Consider the following 18,193-nt stretch of genomic DNA (forward strand, 5'->3'; position numbering starts at 1 on the left):
ATATGTAAACAATAAAAACTTTGTCGTAGCCAATGCTTAACAACTTTGATTCATTCATATTTTTTTACATGTATTAAAATTCAAAGTAAAACTATTATTAATGGCAAACAAGTTGCTCTTGTTTTGACAAACTCCGCGAAACGGTAGTTAGAGACCGTACAGTGAGGAACTTATTCTCGCATGAATATACATGTAAACAATAAAAACTATGTCGTAGCCAATGCTTAACAATTTTGATTCAATAATATTTTTTACACTTTGTATGACACTGTCATGTTATATAGTGATGTTCTGTATTTACAAGCCGGGTTATTGAGATCTTCAAAGAACTAATTTATTGCGCACGCACTTATTATAAGTGGTAAATCGGAGTTATACAAATTTGGTTTTGGCAGCCAGCCAAGTCAGCTCATCTCAGAAATCGGTATCAGTACTATGAAATAGGGGCTTCGCCCCAGGCCAAAAACTGGCCATTTGCCAGACACGCAATTTTTTTAAAGAAATATCCGACAGTTTGTATATGCTTGAAGTAACAACATAAACTATTATTTATTTTTGAAGCGCTGTGATATGATTTTCTGATGCAGTAAGCTGTACTTTCGTTTGATTACTATGTTGAGTCTCACAACACGCATTGATTTAAATGTAGTGTTAATATTACACTCTAGAAAACATTTAAGTTGATTCAAGTATGAATTATAAAAACAAGGAAAGATGCAGATTTTATTCATATGTAAATATCATCACAGTTGACTTAAACACCTTTTTTCATTTCAAATCACATTTTGATTTTATCATAGTTTTATTTTTGGTTGCTGCAACCTCCGGCGGTTTTTGGATCACCATGATATAGTTATGTCTGACATACAAAGGACTGAACGCATGCAGTCTGGTTTCGTGGTGATATTTAACTAAGATGCAATAAAAAAGCAGGAAAGATGAGTGACCCCGCTGACCCCGTGACGGGCCTCACGTGGCGCCAACAGGAGGCTGTGAGGGAGAGCTGGGGGGAAACTAGGCTCCGAGTGGAAGACACACGGCGTCGAGTTCTTCATCAGGTACATACTAGATAAGTAACAAGAAGTTGGGTCACCAAATAAGGCAGTGCTTTATTGTGAATGAATACGTCGTGTCAGTGATGTAATTTTTTCTCTTTTTTATCAGATCGCAATTGCGGCTGGGTTTATAGCGGACAATTCATGTTCCTTCTTTTATTTCCACAGGCTCTTCAAAACATACCTCTCCATTTTGTCATATTTTAAGACATTTGATGGTATGGATTTTGACACCATACGCAGTTCACCCAAGCTGCGTGCACACATGCTGAACTTCAAACACGGAATTACGTCATTCGTTGATAACCTAGATGACGTGGAATGCCTTACTGTTCTCATCCACAAGATGACAGAAAACCATTTCCGGCGGCAGATAACCGTAAATGAATTCCAGGTACGACCAGATACCTTTCTTTACTTCATACATAGAACGCTGACGAAACAATACGTCTTCTTTGACAATAGCCTTTATACAAGTCATTCTACATGAACTTCTATATTAGGTACGAAATAATGCATGACGTAAATAGACGTGTAAGACTGCATTTATATTTAAGATGAAACCAATCTTGAGAAAAAACAACAACAACGTTTTTAAAGCTTAAAGAATGTTAAATGTACAGTTCGGTTTCGTAAGTATTTAAGATACAGCTATCCAAATGAATAAAAAGACAAATAGACTTTATATCAACTATGCAAATAGTAAAATCTGCTTTATTAAAAAATTAATTTAGTTTATTCATTCGGTATTTTGAAAAGACCGAGTTATCATTTTAAGTCAACTGATTAAGTGCTCAACGGAATAACCAAAAATGCATACTAGCTAATAAAAAACAAACTTCGGTTCATCTGATGAAATCAAATGCTTTGGTTCCAAAGAATTATCTTATGTTTATTTTATTTGATAAGTCAAGTATAGAATTTAGCTAACTTAAAATCATGGTATACTTTTGGCGACACACTGCTACCGACAAGTACCGGTATATGTATGGTACATACATAATAATCTGCACAGAAGAGACGGTAACGTGTTAGGTGAGAGCTAGTATTTTTTACTGGAATGACTCTAAAAACAGTATTATTTTGCAGTTATCTAAACTATGATTTCGTCAATTTAAGCACCATTTCTTCTGAACTTGTATTCTAGTTTGTTATTTATCAACCCTAAGGTTCGTTCTGCTAATACGAATATACAAAACATGTTTTTGGAGGGTTTCATTTAAAGGCTCTATAAAGGTGAAGATAAGTAATTATTTACAGATTTTTAAATATTTTTTTCATATTTTATTTATAAAAATCTTTTAAATTGGTAAACAAAACATAAAATGAGCAGACACAAATCTTGAATCGCATGTCACTTGGATACTTTTCTTACCCAACACGTATTCAAATCAATATAGCTCCTTTATTTTAGAACGAATTTTGTTGAAATTTGGACTCAGACTAATGTAACACATATCTAATACTTTATGTAAAATTAACTGAAATTTATCAACATTAAAGTATCAAAAATAACAAATTAAAAAAATCACTGAAAAAGTAAATTCTCAAAATCGCACATAATAAAATAATAATGTGAACAGTAAAACGCATTAACTTACACGTTTTAATGACCGAGCGGCTTTGAACATTGCGCTCATGAATATCCATACGAGCAATTTTGTTTTTATTATTCATGTTATGTTTTCCTGGTGAAAACATCTACCGAGAATGATGAAATTGAAATTAAATTGGGAATATATAGCGTTGCACTACACTTTGGTGACTTTTCGAACTCAGCATTTTTTCAAACTAAAATATCTCAGTTATGAGTTAATATTTTCATTTAAAATGCGCATGTGATCATTTGACTACAGAATGTGCAATTAAACGATTCATCCGTGACGATCGGATGCTTTAGCAATTGGGGAAGGTAGCCTGCAACACGCCGATTGCGCCGTTGCTCTCCTTAAATTTTATACGAGACATATTGAATTTTAAATAAATTTGATGTTTTCCTGGTGTAACAACGCATCTTAAATGACGACATTGAAATAAAATTAGAATCATATCGCGTTTTACCATTTTCACGTGCAAAAAGATGAAACCACACCTACCACATGTGCAACAGCGCGCGATCGTCACGGATGAATGGTTTTGTCGTTATCTTGCACATAATATAGTCAAATGATTATATTTGCAATTTAAAATCAAAAGCTCAACGCATTACTGAGATATTTAAGTTTAAAAAGCGTTGCGTTAGAAAAGTCTCCAAGTGTAGACCTGACAACTACCACTTATAGCAACCACTCCACACAGATGAAAAATTAAATGTTATATATATATATGTTATATATATAATTCATTTATTTATTTACTTATTTATTTATGTATGTTTTATTTATTTATTTATCGAATATCGGCGCAGAAAGTAAACATGGAATATATTGTCACATAAAAAAATGAGCATTTTGTATCGAGTTACCAAACCAAATCTAGCGTTGACATTTTGGCTATTGCTCTAAGGTACACTGATTATGTATGTGTTAACTTTATTTTTCGAAATATTGTAAAAAAAATTCGTTGATTGTGAGTGTCAATGGGTTTTTAATAGTCATTCATTTCATGCACTGTTTATTTATCTTCAATATGGTTCGTTTATTTTATGTGATACATTTATGTGTCATACATGGTCATACATGGTTGGTTTAAGCGTGATATAATAGTATCCTATATAGTTTACGAACACACAAAAGTCGTATATTTTTAAAGGGTGACATAGCAGTTGTAAAATTATGTACGCAGCAATAGCACAAATCGGAGGTTATCTATTTTTATATCTTTAACATTTTACTTCTGAAAGCATATCGTTCTCAATGAGTGACCCCGCTGACCCCGTGACGGGCTTTACGTGGCGCCAAAAGGAGGCTGTGAGAGAGAGCTGAGGGAAACTGAGTTCCGATTGAAGACACACGGAGTCGAGTTCTTCATCAGGTACTTACAATATTAGTAACAATTAGTGGGGTCACCAAAGGGAGCAATGCTTTATTGTGAATGAATCTACTGTTTCAGTAATGCGTTTCTTCTCTGTTTTTATCAGATCGGATTTATATCCGGGCATCAATATGGGTTTTTAGCGGACTTTTCGTGTTCCCTCTTTTTATTTCCACAGGCTGATCAAAACTTACCCCTCCATTCTGGCATATTTCAAGGCATTTGATAGTATGGATTTTTACGTCATACGCAGCTCACCCAAGCTGCGTGCGCACATGCTGGACTTCAAACAAGAAATTACATCATTCGTGGATAACCTGGATGACGTGGAATGTCTTACGGTACTGATCCACAAGATTACAGAAAACCATTTCCGGCGGCACATAACCGTAAATGAATTCCAGGTATTGTTATAAAACTTTGTTTTCTTCAGACATATAAAGCTAATGAAAATATGCGATTGAACTTTTTTATCTTTACCATTAAAAGCACGAAGTTTATGTGTGAATGTTGATCCTTTTTATTCATGGCACAATCTTTTTTTTCAGGACGCATTTACACTTTTCACTACGTTTATTTAGGAAGTGACGCAATGTGGTGACGTCAACCTAGGTGCGTGGACAGCCACGTTGACAGTTATCTCCACTGTGATTCGTGATCACATGACCTTACTGCAGTCCAGAGGAGACGGGGTATGATAGCGGATTTTTTATATAGACAACTGAATGTAGACTGCACACTGACACTGTTCAAATCTTGTGGTTTGGAATACAACTGCACTTGTCTTATGTATATATATTTTGTGTAATCTCATTTAATATGCAATTTACTTTACCTTTCTAATAAAATTGTATTGATGCATATCGTTTATTTGACGTTGCAGTATTTGTTAGAATAACTATGCTTGCAAACCCGTTCAGACTACTGCAGACTCGCAAGTTATTTCTCATCCGAAACGCATCAGTTAGTGTGTGTATCAGTTGGAAATAGAAATGTATAATTCACATTAGAGATTGTACCAGCGAGTGAACAACGCATTTAATTATCAATGTTTGTGACAAATCCACGACCTAAAATCATCAACCTTTGACTGTGTTTGAAACGTTTAATGTTAGATTAATTTGATTGCAGATCATGTGGTTAAAAGCTTTTCATGTAGCTGTAAATAACGTATTGAATTGTTGTGAATAAATCAGTTTCAATCGCTCAGGTGGTTTTCGTGCGTAAAAAAGGGGGACCTTCACAAGGCAAGTACGTGTCGATCGCGCGACGCCTGTTCAAGGTTACTCTACAATAATTATGTAAACATTCGTGGTTAATGTACAGTGTGCATTATGACATTTCAAATATTATACAATAGAAAACTAAGTTGTGTAGTTGACATTAAAATCCACATGACTTGAATGATTAGAACACGCGTTTATGCTAATGTATATAAGAGACGGTGAATAAACGAACATCATCCGGTTGAACAGTATTATCATTTGAAACTGTACAAAGTTATATATGCGTATCCTTCTTGTCTTATTAATGTAAAAGTTATTTTGTACAACTTGACACATCATCCGTTTCACCAATGTGATGTTGAAGAACTTATGATATATTGAAGCATGTCAAACAAATATGTTTCCTTAAATATATTAGCATAGGCAACCAAAAGGCAATATCAAACAAGAAATTACTGAATCCATATCCGTTAGCGGGACCAGATCTCTAACGCTTCCGTCAGATGTATCAGATGTCGAACGCTTTCATCCGAAGGATAAGGTCATTGGCACACGTCCATTTAGACCAAACATTTGATTAAAAAAGGTCAATTGCCAGTTAAAATGGTAAGCATGAGCAAGCAGTCTTTTCTACAATCGGGTTTGTTACTTTGAACACTCACTTAGGTCAACTACGTTAACATGCGTTCCGCCTGGCCTTGACCTTTGAATTGTAAGTTACGAAAAAATAATCATCACATTATTTTAGTGTTTATTCTTCTGTTGGTTTATACAGTTTCAATTTGGTTAAACCGATGAAGAAATGACATAAAATAAAAGTGGCAACATTTATATGAATGCTTGCTCATTTAATGAAAATATTTCCGTAGTTAAAACACGCACATTTGTTAAAAGGTTTTACAAGATTGGAAAGGTTATAGATAAAGATTAAGCAGTCGAGGAGAAAGTGCACAGTATCTGACATAAAAATGATCATGAACTATTTGATCGCTAATTTAAATAATTGAAAAGCAAAAGAATTGTCTCAAAAATATATAAAAAGGTAGAGACGCGCACGGTTCCTGGCAAAAGAGGAATTAATAAATTTGCACATTCTTTTAACGGAAAACATCATTCACACTGTAACGAAACTACAAAACGTTTCGCTATAGTTGCCAAACAGTTTTCAACCTGTAAGAAGGGTTTTATCATTTCATCTGATTCACAAATAATTGAATCGCGCTCTGAGAAAACGGGGTTTAATGCATTTGCGTAAAGTGTTGTCCCAGATTAGCATGTGCAGTCCGCATAGATTGATCAGGAACGACACTTTCCGCTTAAACGGGATTTTCGTAAAAAAGAGTCTTCCTGTAAACGAAAAATACTTTTCAAGCTGGAAGTATCGCCCCAGATTAGCTTGTGCGGACTGCACATTCATTTAACCTTTTCACAGAGCGAGGCTTAATTATAGTTGATACTCGTTTCAGATTGTATTCTGCCTAAGAAGGTGTACGGTTCTGGTGCTCTGGTCTGTATATAACCATGGGGGGGGGGGGGTTAAATGGTAATTGCATTAATTTGTTTCTCTCTCAGTGGTATTCAATTTAAATCGCGATGTTGTAAGGTTTATTTTTATTTACAATAAAATGTAATATGAAAAAAATGGACCAATTGTACGGTTTGGACCTCATTAAAACCGATTTAAATACCCAGAGCTTTGCATTGAGCGTTCCATGGACATGACCACAGTTTTATTAATGCTCGTTCATGTGTTTATTTAATATAAACAAACAAATAATACTTTAGTTTGTGCAACAAAAAACTCACACTTACTAAATAGTTTAATAGTTATTTTTTGCACATGCTGCTTTCTAACAGTTAATGCCAAGACATTTTAATAACCGAAAACACTAATACAATACTTGAACATGTATGTTTATAATGATGCGAATTTTACTGTTCATTGTTTCTTAAATTGCTCAAAAAATTTCCAGGCAGATCATGAAGATCGAACAGAAGTCGGTAAATTGCAATCAGGTTGTATCAAACAGCCGGTTTGACTATATCTGATTTTAGTTAAACAGTATTGTTTTCATATTCATACTATTTGCTAACAAAATATGAGTTTAAATCTTTTCATGTGTATAGCATTCCTTGTTGAAATCTCGTTCTCTGCTCCAATCGATGGCCACGAATGGGCCGAAGAGTTCAAAACTACTCTCTCAACTTCAGTAGTCTTCAGGTTTTTGCCATTTCTAAACGCTCCCAGTGGAGGAACACCGGGTGAAATAAATATCTTTTATGATGGTAAATATTGTAGGAATGTTTCTATAAGTTATTTATACAACGATACATGTACTTATCAGATTATTTACATTCATTTCGAAGCTTATGCTTATTTTTTTTTTCAAAATGTTCACAAGTGTCGGAAACATTTTATCTTACATAAGTTTTTCAAGAAGTGTTAGGTAGGATAAGAAGACATCAAACATACTTAGTGAATTGATAAAATAAACATCCAGATAAAATTAACATTTGTTGACAAGTCATGTCTGATTACCCGGCATTACCAAAAACATTGCCAATGAATGAATAGCGCATGTGTAGAATATATTTTTGGGAAGAAAATTTCAAATGCGGCAATGCGAGATAACGTTACTGCATGAATAGCGCATGTGTAGAATTTGTTGTTTTTTTAAAGAAAATCACAAATGCGCAATGGTTCTAGTATATATACTCATTCTCAGAATATACGTTAACAAATAATTTCTGTCGACGCCTGTGCCGATAGTGAGACCCTAAGGTTAAATGAGACTCTTTTTTTAGTTGTTCCCTTGTGAACAATTAAGGTTAATAGTGGGTTTCTGAAAATCTGTTCGCACAAGTTCTACTTTTCGAGGATTAAATGCAATCTGTTGTATATGTTAAATACTGTTTATATACGATATATGAACAACTAACCCGCAACCGAGTCGAGAAACTGTTTTACATAATGAAAATAGTCCACTTTATGCTTCAAGTGCATGGGCGCAACCCTGTCCAAAGATGGAACCAGTATCGCTGAGGTCCGAATAAAAAATTGCCCTGGCGACCGCAACGATGGCCATACTGAGCAGTTTGTTGACAAGCAGTTCCATCAGCCTCGCCAGCAAGTACAGGCACTCCAAGTCCCTCCAGTCGCCATCCTTTTCTACGACTGCGAGACCTGAACCCATCACGCGGACACAGAACGCATGATACAGGCATACAGGCATTATACCATAAAAGTCTCCGAAGACTGCTCCGAAAGACCAATGAGTACGTCCGGACCATGACTGCAACACGTGTATGACCTCAAGAGCCCCTATTGGCGACAGTCAATCGACGAAAGCTTGCTTGGCTTGGACACGTCACCAGGCAGGATTCTGTGTGAAAGACTGTTCTCCAGGACAAGCGAGAGGGAGATCGACGTCGATGCCGTCAGAAGAAAAGCTGGATGGACAATGTAAAATGGTGGACATCCCTTTGAGTGGATGAATTACTCTCAGCAGCACACAACATACCTGACTGGAGGAGGATTTCTGTATCGTCGTACCTCATTCCCTCCCAACGGTCAACCGGTCAAGGGATGGATGCTGATGATGTTGGTGATGATGATGATGATGATGATGATGATGATGATGATGATGATGATGATGATGATGATGATGATGATGATGATGATGATGATGATATTAGCCTAAAACGTTTTGTGACAGACGGGCGGACGGAAAAACAGACTGACGGACTGACGGACCACCCCCGATACGTCGACAATCCAAACTGAGTTGGATAATCAAACTGAAGAAAATAATGTCAGCCGAAACTGAAATTGAAAAATAGGTAATAATTTTATCATTTCTGCTAATTTAGTAACTATAAGGACGTAATTGCTCTACACATGTGACAATGAATGTCTGACACACACATGGGTTTTGAGTTTTGCAATGATTTAATAGTTTTCTAGTAAAAAAACGAGAAAATTGTCTTCGGAAAATGCTTATTTTCATGAAGTGGGACCTATGTGTTGAATTATTTACACGTTTATTGACAAAAGAGCGATCGAAACTGTAACAGAGATATGCCAAATTATATCATGAATATCCTTTACAATTTTACTTTTAACACCTAGTGTGTTTCTGTATAAAAATCATGTGTTTGCAGGACGGATATAAAAGTTTATGGATAAATCCAAACTGATATGAAAATTTCTGTGGATAATAACAAAACTCAAAATGGATAATGCACAAACTACGATATATTGAACATGTTTTCCAGAGACAGGTTGGATATTATTCTTTAAAAACAACTATTTATAACCCAAAACTCACACGATGTGTATAATAGAATATAACAAATACTTTCAACGAACATCAACATTCATTTAATTGTTATTAGTGAAATCAATTTCATCGGAACTTGCATATACATATATATATATATATATATATATATATATATATATATATATATATATATATATATATATATATATATATATATATAAGCACTTGATTTAAAGGGATTCGAGTCGAAGCTGCAGGTTAAAGTGGCACTTGCCCCCTCTGATTCATGTATTTGTCACCATATTAGAGGTTTCGAATATTATTTAAGGCATTACTGATTTTATTCATTATACATTATATCAGAAAGATTGCAGCGAATGGTACAAAAGTATTTAAGGGGCATATCGACGGCTAGTATAGCATTTTACTTTCCGAAATATATTTACACATTGAAAAGAATATATTCAATGATTCCTCAGTACACAGACATAAATTGTAAGCATCTTCTGAAAATTATGTATTATAAAAAGTTTTCCCCGTGACCCTTTTCGCCGGCGCGGGAAAATTGAAGAAGTAGTAAAATATGGAATGACTTTGAACCCTATTGAAACCTTGGTGGGAATAATATTTGTTGACTTTTAACTAGTTTTCATTCCGATTTCATCAATTGCGTATTATTCCTTCCGATTTTCTGTAAATAAAATTTGGACTTTTTGTAATTTTGAATATTTGATATTTCATTATATAAGAAATACCGTCGATTCGCTCCTTTAAACTGGTGGCAAATAGTTTTAGAGCCGGGGCTTGGGCACATAGTATTGGCTTTATTTCGCTACGTGGTAGGACCAGACTGATTGAAGCATTCGTATGAAAATGCTTATTTATTTTCAACATTTGAATACAGTTTTATAAATGTACATTTTCAGTATTATTGATTATTGTTGGATAAATCAAACTGAAGAAAACAAATGTCGGCCGAAACAGTTCTTATGCGATTCCAATTCTTCACACGGGCACTCCTCTGGCGATGGGCAGGCACTTTGATTAACTTTTTCTATCACTTTGATAACGCCATTTTCAATAGTGAGTTGCTGATGGTGTTCATCTATGTTTTGTGGAGTAATGTCAGCATATATTTCTGTACGATAACCTAATTTGCCAGTTGTTTCATCTAAGGTTAGTTCTCTAATTTTTATTTTTTACTACGTAATGGTAAGTTGTGTTATGGATCAGTATTTATATCAGGCATTTCGAGTACTCTGTACAATAATACCATCTGTAGTTTTCCATTATATTCTGTTTTACCTGAAAAGAAAACAAAATCATTTTTCATGATGATTGTTTAACAATGTGCTAAAATGCTTTTGTTGTAAGCAATTAAATAAATCTCGAAATATTATACAACAGTGTTCATTTTACATAGATCTTAACATAAAGACATCTTGCAGTTTGGCCATTATATCGACTTAAGTTCCTAATATTAGTTTGGAATTATCCATACTGTATTATTATCCAATCATTATCCAATTTGTATATTCTTGTCTCAAACAAATACGAATATATTGCGTTTTCGAGCATTTACGCAAATCAAATTTTTTTACATACATATATGAAAGGTTAATACATAAGTCAAAGCATTAAAACATTAAAAACATTCGATTAAAATTGTTTTTGACCTAAAACTTTCGACAATTTCATTTACTTTTTCCAGATTGTAAAACATATTCATTTTATTTCGACGTAATTGTTTTTTTATTGTTATGGATTTATTAGCGCATTTTATCCGGCAAATAACATTTTATAAAAAAAGAAATGTTTATTATGTCACAACCTACCTTAAATGAACGTGTTCTTAGAAATAAATGACTTTATCTTTATTTCTGTCGCCATTTTTTTCTTCAGTTTGAATTATCCTACTCAGTCTGGATTATCGACGTACAGGGGGTGCGGACATGGCGATTTCTATATCGCTCCGCCTTTGGCGTCGGATAACAATAGTAACTTATGAAAAGGTAGAAGCAAATGGTGAGCAATTTAATCTTTATGGCGATTAAGTTGTAAAAACAATAACCTTTAAAAAAAAATACGCGGTAGCAATTTAATTCCACTAACTGTATATTTCATCATGTCCTTTTATAAAACTGATCAAAACCGTTTTTTTTAACTGCCACGTGATTATAATTATGAGTCCCTTCGTACGCATCTAGAGAGTACACTTTTCACTATACATGAACGCCATGAAAAATCGGTGAACGTAAAATTGCCGTTGTCGTCAATCAAGTTCCACGCATGAAAAGCGTGCATGTTGCACCTGTATCCAAATATAAATGTGCAATTCTGTACACGTAGAGTCATAAAACACTATGACTACGTTGATTATTATTTGAAGCATGCTACAGTTTTTAACACGTCACGTCGTTGTATTTACAAGCACACGCTTTTATTTTCAGATTTTCCGTCTAACAGAGGAGCATCCAAACGTTTATTCAATATGTATATTTAAATGGTATATTATTTGTATATAAATTTTCGGACATTACACTTTTAATAATTGTTAATCGTCCGAAAACGTAATAATGTAAAGATTAATTACGAAATAGGAAATAAAAATATGTACAAAAAAAACCTTCATAATACGTATTGAATATCATTCGTTTGCTAATAATCAAAATGTAATTTGTCTTAACGAGCTTTCTATTCTTAAATGTATATTATGGAGGTTCGCGCGGTAGAATCATCCTCACATTACTAATAAAGCTTTAAAATGTTAAAGATTTCTTAACATCGAGCTAAACATAAGAGTATTAATTAGGGATCGTATTTGTTAAACCCACCCGGAATGAAATTCAACAAGTGCTTTATACTGCAAAAGTTCGTAAATTCGCCCTCTTAATACATGGCAATTACAGACACACACAAAAGGCGTGTGATCAGCAACCATTGTGATTGCCCGCTCTGTATTTACATTCTTATCTAGAGTTAATTTTGAATTGTGGCAATATGGTTTATAACCCTCTTCATCTCTCGAGTATATATCCTTGGGTTTACAAACCACAGTTCAGTTTTCGATCATGTATGCTGTGCGAGCGTGACCAGGGCACACATATATTTGGGTGGATACCATGTGAAGACCTCTGCTTCCGTTAACCTATGTTAGCTGCGATCGCTCGTATAGTGCTTTACTTAGACGTGCGAAAGTACAACCGCTGGTGTATGCGTTTGGAATATTAAATATGAACACATTTGTTCACGTACTGTATATTTAATATAACCAAATTTAACATAAATTTTGTCCACCACATTGGATTAAAACAGGTTTGTATATAACATGTAATTACTCATTTATGTTTAGTATGTTTTCTGTGTTGAAAAATTAAAACTTAAATGTATACGCTCCGTGTCGGAATTTGTTGTCGAATATATACCATGAATAACAATAAAATTTAAATGGTTTATAATAATTGGTGGGCTAATCGCGAGAAATGTTTATCAACTAATAAAAACCTAATTTATCGATAACACTTAAGGAGAAATTTCGGTTCTTAGTAATGCGCTTTTCTTAGCTCTGATTTGTTCATTTAACATTGCTGATTAAAAAACATACTTATTGACATAATCATCAAGAAACAAAAAATTGCAAAAATAAGGACCGTAGATAAATAACCTGTTAAATGTCAAAGCTGAAAAAAGTACTCTCTTTAAAAACGAAAGTAATTGCTGATCGCTTACTTGTCTAGCATAAGCGGCCATATTATGTTCATGATATAAAAGCATAGTTAATAATACATACAGATACATAGACTTGCCGATGTATGTTAGGCTAAGTATGTAATTATTCGGTCGTACTGCTTATTGATAACAAATTAACAATTACCTTTACTATGTATCTTTTCTGTTGCGTTCGCTTAAGACAGCCATTCTTTTAGGTATTCGCTTACAGTTATGCTTTTATTTATTGTGTTTTCTGTTATTTTCGTTTCAGTTTTTAAATATCCGTTGTTTACTTGCTGTAAACAAATATTGGTTTATATTTAAGGTCGAAGTAAAGTGTTGTTTTGTGATTAAACTAGTTTAATTATTCGCTATATTACTTAAATAAAACTTGTGTCAGGCGGAGGTAGTGGCATCTTTAATGGATACAATTTCAATAAATAATAAAAACTTGAATACGATTGATATGTTGATACACGTTACTTAAGCGCGCAATCAGTTAAATGAATTGATAAACAAAACATCAAATTCAAAACCAAAGTATCAATGTATTGATCTTTATCGCATGTTAAACATACGTGACTATTACCTCTAAAAGCCCCCACTCCACACAAATGCCAAGTTAAATTGTCGCGATTAGGACACAAGAATACTTCCAACGAGCAAAGCTTTATCTCAGTTTGTGACAATAAGGAAAAAACAAGATGTAACTTTGACATCATGAATATTCCATTAACATGCGTAGCCGATTGTTAATTAAGATAATACATATCGTGAATTATTGATATGGATATTTGAAGACATATGTATATATTCATGCATAGAACAGCCACAATTCGACTTTAACCGGTAGCCTAAACTTAACTGCACGAAGTCACTGATTGGTTTCTGTCCTGTTCGTGACGGTAATTCGGCTTAATTATTTTGTTAATATTCCAAATTAATTTGTACATGAAATGTACAATCTGTATTTCAAATTATTTATGAATTTGACAGCATAAAGCTAGTCGTTTGTATTCTGAAACGACTTAAATTGAGAGTTAATTATATTTTGTTATTTTGTAATTTTTACTGCAAATGTATATTATAATAAAGGGAAAAATAAAATAAAAAATTATACAATACACATTAAGGAGTTAAATTAATTGTAACTCATTCGTGAAGTATTTGAAATAAACAGTCAAAGCAGTGACACTAAACAATATTAGCTTTACTCAAACTCAAGAGAAACTCGGTCAACGAGCCCTACATCGATGCACTGCATTACCACAGTTTGGGGTAAACGGTGCGCCGCTTTTCATTTATCGCGTTGGCCAATGAAAATGTTCTTTTATACCTAATGATAAAATATGAAATTTCTGCAGTGAAATAACAGCAATGAAAATAAATTGTTATTTTCACCGGTGAAAAGAACAAATTTTCGGAACTCCTTTTTCTATTTTTAGATTATCATAAATAATTTTATATATATGATCACGAGTGAATTAAAATCGACATTCCACCGAATCCAACACATTTTTTTTTTATTTTATGCTTTTTCACCGTTTATTTTTATTGTAAAAGAGTTTAGCTGGAGAATTTCGCTGGTATAATGACGTCATTTCGTCACACTAATGACGTCATTTTATGTTTTGAAATGTATTGAGGCAAGCCACGGGAGAAACTCCTAGAAAGGGTAACTTTTCAGCAAAACGGAAACAGCTGTTAATCATTTTCTTGAAAAAAAGAGGCATAAAAGAAACAGAAAATTTGTTCATGTCAGTGTACGATCGTTTGTTATTTCACTCGTGATCATAGAAAAATAATATTTTAACTCGTGGCGCTGACATGAACAAATTTCTTTTATATACTGAACATCTCTTATGACAACAAGGTCTATCTCGACTATCCATGTCCAAATTACATATCCCATGGCCATTGATAAAGTTAAAGGCAGCTTGGTTCCCATCCTCTTTCAAATTTATCGAGAGTTCCACGGATACTACTTTCCCGTACCCCCTAAAAAAAAAATTCGGACCCAACATTTTTCGTACCCATTTTTTTTTCATACCAATTGTTTTTTCATACCCAAACTTTTTAACTTTTTTCGTACCCAAAATTGTTCGTACCCAATTTTTTTTCGAACCCAATTTTTTTTCGTACCAAATTTTTTGTCGTACCCAAATTTTTGTTCCTCCCAAAAAAATTCGTACCCAAATTTTTGTTCGTACCCAAATTTGTTTGTACCCACATTTTTTTTTCGTACCTAATTTTCTTTTGGTACCCAAATTATTTCGTACCAGATTTTTGTTTACCCCTTTTTTCGTACCAATTTTTTTTCGTACCCAAATTTGTTCGTGCCCAAATTTATTCGTACCCAAATTTTTGTTTGTACCCAATTTTTTTAGTACCCAATTTCGTACCCATTTTTTTTGGCATTATTTTTTCGTGCCCAAAATTTTCGTACCCAATTTTTTTTCCTACCCAAACATTTTGTTTCAACATAACTTTTTCATTTATTCACCAATTGACTTCAATTTAATACTCAACATTTATTATGACTACACCGTCTATCTCGACCATCCATGCCCTGTCCCCACCAATATAGGCCTTGCCCACTCAAAATTTCCTTTTAATATAACATCTATGCGGCGTGGGGATACACGTCGGCCTCTGCCGCGCCACTTCTAGTTTACAATATGGTTTTGTTGATTATATGTGAATACTAATACTGTGATAAATAAATATTCAATGTAATATCAAACGCTCACACTTGTGTAAAGACTTTTTCTTAATTTGGAAAATTACGACAATTAAATCGGTTGATGAAATCATCGTTTATTGCTAATTTCAATCATACTCTATGTTTAGTTTCTTTATTAACTGTATTGTTGTTACCTTGCGTCGACACGGATTGATATGATATGATTACATACATATTACAAACGCAAAAAAAATCGTTCATGTTAAAGATGATATAACAGCTTTAGCATTCTATACACAGAAATAATACGATTCGGTAGTTAATTTATTTTTTTATTTTTTTTTAATTTTATTTCTGAAAGAATATCGTTCTCAATGAGTGACCCCGCTGATCACGTGACGGGCATCACGAGGCGCCAAAAGGAGGCTGTGAGGGAGAGCTGGGGGAAACTGAGCTCCGAGTGGAAGAAACACGGCGTCGAGTTCTTCATCCGGTACATAATATATAATTAACAATTAGTGGGGTCGCCGAAGAAAGAAATCATTTATTGTGAATGAATCTGTTGTTTCTTAAATGCCCTTTTTCTCTGTTTTTTATCAGATCGCAATTGTGGTTGGGTTAAGAGCGGACAATTCGTGTTCCTTCTTTTTATTTCCGCAGGCTCTTCAAAACATACCCCTCCATTCTGGCATATTTCAAGACATTTGATGGTATGGATTTTGACGCCATACGCAGCTCACCCAAGCTGCGTGCGCACATGCTGAACTTCAAACACGGAATTACGTCATTCGTGGATAACCTGGATGACGTGGAATGTCTTACGGTTCTCATCCACAAGATGACAGAAAACCATTTTCGGCGGCAGATAGCCGTAAATGAATTCCAGGTATTGTTAGATTACTTTGTTTTCTTCAGACATATTAAGCTTGTGAAACAGGGCGATTAACGTTGTCTTACATGTACCATAAACGCACATGGTTTGTATGTGAATATTTATCTTTTTCATTCATGGCACTATCGGTCTTTCAGGACGCATTTACACTGTTCACTACGTTCATTCAGGAAGTGACGCAATGTGATGACATCACCCTAGGTGCGTGGACAGCCACGTTGACAGTTATCTCCACGGTGATTCGTGATCACATGACCTTACTTCATACCCGAGAAGACGGGGTATGACAGCGGAAAAAAACAACATTTTATAGACACCTGAGTGTAGAGTGCACACTGGTAAAGTTCAAATCTTGCAGTTCGGAAGACAACAGCAGTTGTTTAATGTATAAACAATTTGTGTAATCTCAGTCAATATAAAATTTGCTTGACCTTTGTAATAAAATTAGTATTGATGCACATCGTTTATTGGATGTTTCAGTATTTTTTTGGGAATAACTAGTTTTGCAAACCCAAACAGACTATCGCCGACTCTTTAGTTATTTCTTATCCGACACTCATAAGAGTGTGTGGTGCGTTGAACTAGAGATATATTATACACATTAGAGAATGTTCCAGCGAGTGACCGTCGCATTAAATTAACCTTGTTTGTGACAACTTCGCGCCATGAAATCGTACACCGTTGACTGTGTGCGACACATTTACTGTTAAATTAATCAGTTTTCAGCTCATATGGTTAACAGCTATTCATGTAGCTGTAAAATATGTATTAAATTGTTGTGAATTAATCAGTTTCAATCGCTCAGGAGGTTTTCGTGCGTAAAGACTAAAGAGTGACCTTCACATGGTCAGTGCGTGTCGGGCACTCGACGCCTGGTCAATGATACTCTACAGTAACTATGTAAACAATCGTGTTTTATTTACAGTGTGCATTATAATCAGTTCAAATATGATATAGGAGCAACAACGAAATGTTTGATACACGACTACGAATTGTTTTGACCAATACTAGTAAGTTGCAAAGTTGATATTAAAATCAATATTAATTGAATGACGCGTAATTGCGAATGTGTATATGAGACAGTGAATAAACAAACAGCACCCGGCTGAACATTATTATCATTTGAAACTGAACAAAGGTATGTATGGTATCCTACTTGTGTTATTGATTTTGAAGAAATTTTGTACAAATTGACATTTCATCTGTTTCATTAATAGGGAGTTGTTAGCAGATTGTGGTATATTTTTAAGCCTTTCGTACAACTATTTTTTCCTAAATATATTAGCGCATGAACTTAAGGTTAATATCAAACGAGAAAACTGACTGAATCCACATTCTTACGCGGAACCAGATTTTGAACGCTTCCCTCA

The 18,193-nt window shown here is 34.2% G+C and overlaps 1 protein-coding gene and 1 long non-coding RNA gene across 2 annotated transcripts in view; both read left to right on the top strand.

Moving 5' to 3' along the window:
- The window catches only part of LOC127861008 (hemoglobin-3-like), a 370,059-nt gene extending 352,811 nt beyond the window's left edge, over positions 1 to 17,248 (top strand). Inside the window, exons 3-4 of the mRNA XM_052399384.1 lie at positions 16,592 to 16,817; positions 16,961 to 17,248. Of these exons, the coding sequence (XP_052255344.1) occupies positions 16,592 to 16,817; positions 16,961 to 17,110 (376 nt within the window). The 3' untranslated portion in view covers positions 17,111 to 17,248. The remainder of the gene's footprint in view (positions 1 to 16,591; positions 16,818 to 16,960) is intronic.
- On the top strand, positions 1,277 to 4,220 carry LOC127861126 (uncharacterized). Its single transcript, XR_008040087.1, has 3 exons — positions 1,277 to 1,449; positions 3,898 to 4,028; positions 4,207 to 4,220. It is a non-coding gene; the product is annotated as an uncharacterized LOC127861126 (long non-coding RNA).
- Positions 17,249 to 18,193: the final 945 nt, after the last annotated feature.

The sequence above is a fragment of the Dreissena polymorpha genome, chromosome 1 (assembly GCF_020536995.1).
Source record: "Dreissena polymorpha isolate Duluth1 chromosome 1, UMN_Dpol_1.0, whole genome shotgun sequence".
NCBI lineage: Eukaryota > Metazoa > Mollusca > Bivalvia > Myida > Dreissenidae > Dreissena > Dreissena polymorpha.